Genomic DNA, 2,056 nt, shown 5'->3' with positions numbered 1-2,056 from the left:
AAACAAAAACAACTTATTTTATGGTATGTCGATTTCTGTCCCTATCACTTTCGTTTGCTATCACTGCATATTAAGCTGATTTTGATTGGTAGATTTGTAAAGTCGAATTTTGTTTCGGTAGGCAGAATATTAAGCGTATTTATAGCCCTTGAAGTAAGTAGTTGTTTTACTCTGTATGCACATATTGTTGGTCTTCAGTGCGAGGAGACATTGACAATCATCTGCTCTTAAATACCCCGAGGGACTGATATGTAGATGATAGTACCCTGTCTTGCTTTTTTGTGCTCTTGATATGTTTGTCAGTGTTTCGTGAGTTTTTAATTTATATATCTTTGCATATTAATCATATCTGTGTGTAACAATATGTTCCTGTGGGTACTGTTTCGCATGTAAGGGATTCTTCTGGAGAGGGCCACATTGTTTCGGCATGTATTTCGATGCCTTCGCAAATAGTAATTCATTTATGTGCCATATTTGCATATATTTGGCTGCTCGTTGATGTACAATAGTATAAAACTGGTTATTCTATTTTATGTTCCGGTCGAGTTATTATATCAACTTCTTTCTATGCGCAGACATTCTTAAACATCCTACAGAGTATCATCTTCTTTTAGAGCTTGCCCTTGAATTACATTAAGAGATAAGTATGCAATAATAGTTGGATGCAATGGTGGTAAAAATAAACAGATACATTTTTATATTATAGTTGAACACTTTTTAACATTTACAGTAACTACTCAGAGTAAACTGATTTCGTGTTTGCAAGAAGAAGTGGCATCGCAATGAAATCGTATCACCGAACTGGAAGAAACGGTTGTGGAACTCCGGAACACAAAGGAGTCTTCTGTGGTGACCAACAAAGAAGTTCTAGTAGATGGATTCAAGGAACAAAATAACAGTCGTTTACAAGAGGTTAATGATGCACTAATAAGATCTGGTTTCCCTGCAGGTACAGAATTTGAAAAAGTATACAAAAACTGCTTATCTATATTTTAGTTAGTACTTTTCGCATCTATGACAACAATTCAGACTTTGTTCTTGTAGCAAATAACGCATCTGTCAAGCGTTAACATATTATTTTAATCTTTGAATATTTGCACATTTTTTTTTCACTGACCGATAATAAGAGTTTATGTGTTACAGGTATAATAACAGTACAACTTACATTCAGAGACCACCTAAGGGAAAGACAAAATATGGTCCCTTAATACAACATAATTTGGCCTTAGAAACATAGAAAGAAGAAAAAGTGGTCTCTTAATGCAAGTGTCTCTCAATAGATCCTCGGAAATGTTCTTACCATAACATGTTGCACGATTGCATGAGAATAAATCGTTACATACATGAACATTTCTGTACAATCTCTTTTTATTCAGGACGTATTCGCCCATCAAGACTGGTTGTGAATGCAGAAGGTCCAGTGGCGTTTCAAGCCCATTTGTCCGGTGATATGTCACATATTGGGCTTCATCAGAAGATCATGTTCGATTATGTGTCCCTGAACGTTGGCAATGCATATCACAGTTCACATGGCCTTTTCATCGCTCCGCGTCCAGGAATTTATATATTTTCAGGATCACTTCTTGCGCATGTTACAAAGGAAATCGAAATGGCGTTCATGAAAAATGGTGCATTTATTGGAGGGGGTATCCTTGCAAATGCAGTAAACACTAACGGCTATGACCAAGGGTCCGAAACAGTTGTTGCACAGTTAAAAGCTGGAGATGAAGTATGGATCGAGAATCGGTGGCCTGATGACACATCCATCAGAGGTAGTCAATTTACCTGTTTCATGGGCTGTCTGATTATGGAGCTTTAAAACTTATTGACGTGATTAATAATATTTTAATCTATCAGTTTAATTACAACATGAATAAAGTCTTCAAGTATAAATTGCCTAAATTTATATATTACTTGTTTGACATCCCCAATCTTTAATATTTACAATGTACTTACCTGGGTTCAAACATTTCCAAAAGAGATCTTTCAACAGACTTATGAGTGTTCAAATCGTAATATAACGTTCACTTGTTCTTATTGAAACTATATGTACCTA

The 2,056-nt window shown here is 35.6% G+C and overlaps 1 protein-coding gene across 1 annotated transcript; it reads left to right on the top strand.

Annotated features, from left to right (window-relative positions):
• Nucleotides 1–782: 782 nt before the first annotated feature.
• Nucleotides 783–1,819, top strand: LOC123541162 (complement C1q-like protein 4). Its single transcript, XM_053525918.1, has 2 exons — nt 783–870; nt 1,377–1,819. The coding sequence occupies exons 1-2, from the start codon at nt 783–785 to the stop codon at nt 1,817–1,819; spliced, it is 531 nt and encodes a 176-aa protein (XP_053381893.1).
• Nucleotides 1,820–2,056: the final 237 nt, after the last annotated feature.

Source organism: Mercenaria mercenaria, chromosome 16 (genome assembly GCF_021730395.1).
Source record: "Mercenaria mercenaria strain notata chromosome 16, MADL_Memer_1, whole genome shotgun sequence".
Taxonomy (NCBI): Eukaryota; Metazoa; Mollusca; class Bivalvia; order Venerida; family Veneridae; genus Mercenaria; species Mercenaria mercenaria.
The sequence above is the reverse complement of the archived record's forward strand: the minus strand, read 5'-3'. Positions and strand labels throughout refer to the sequence as shown.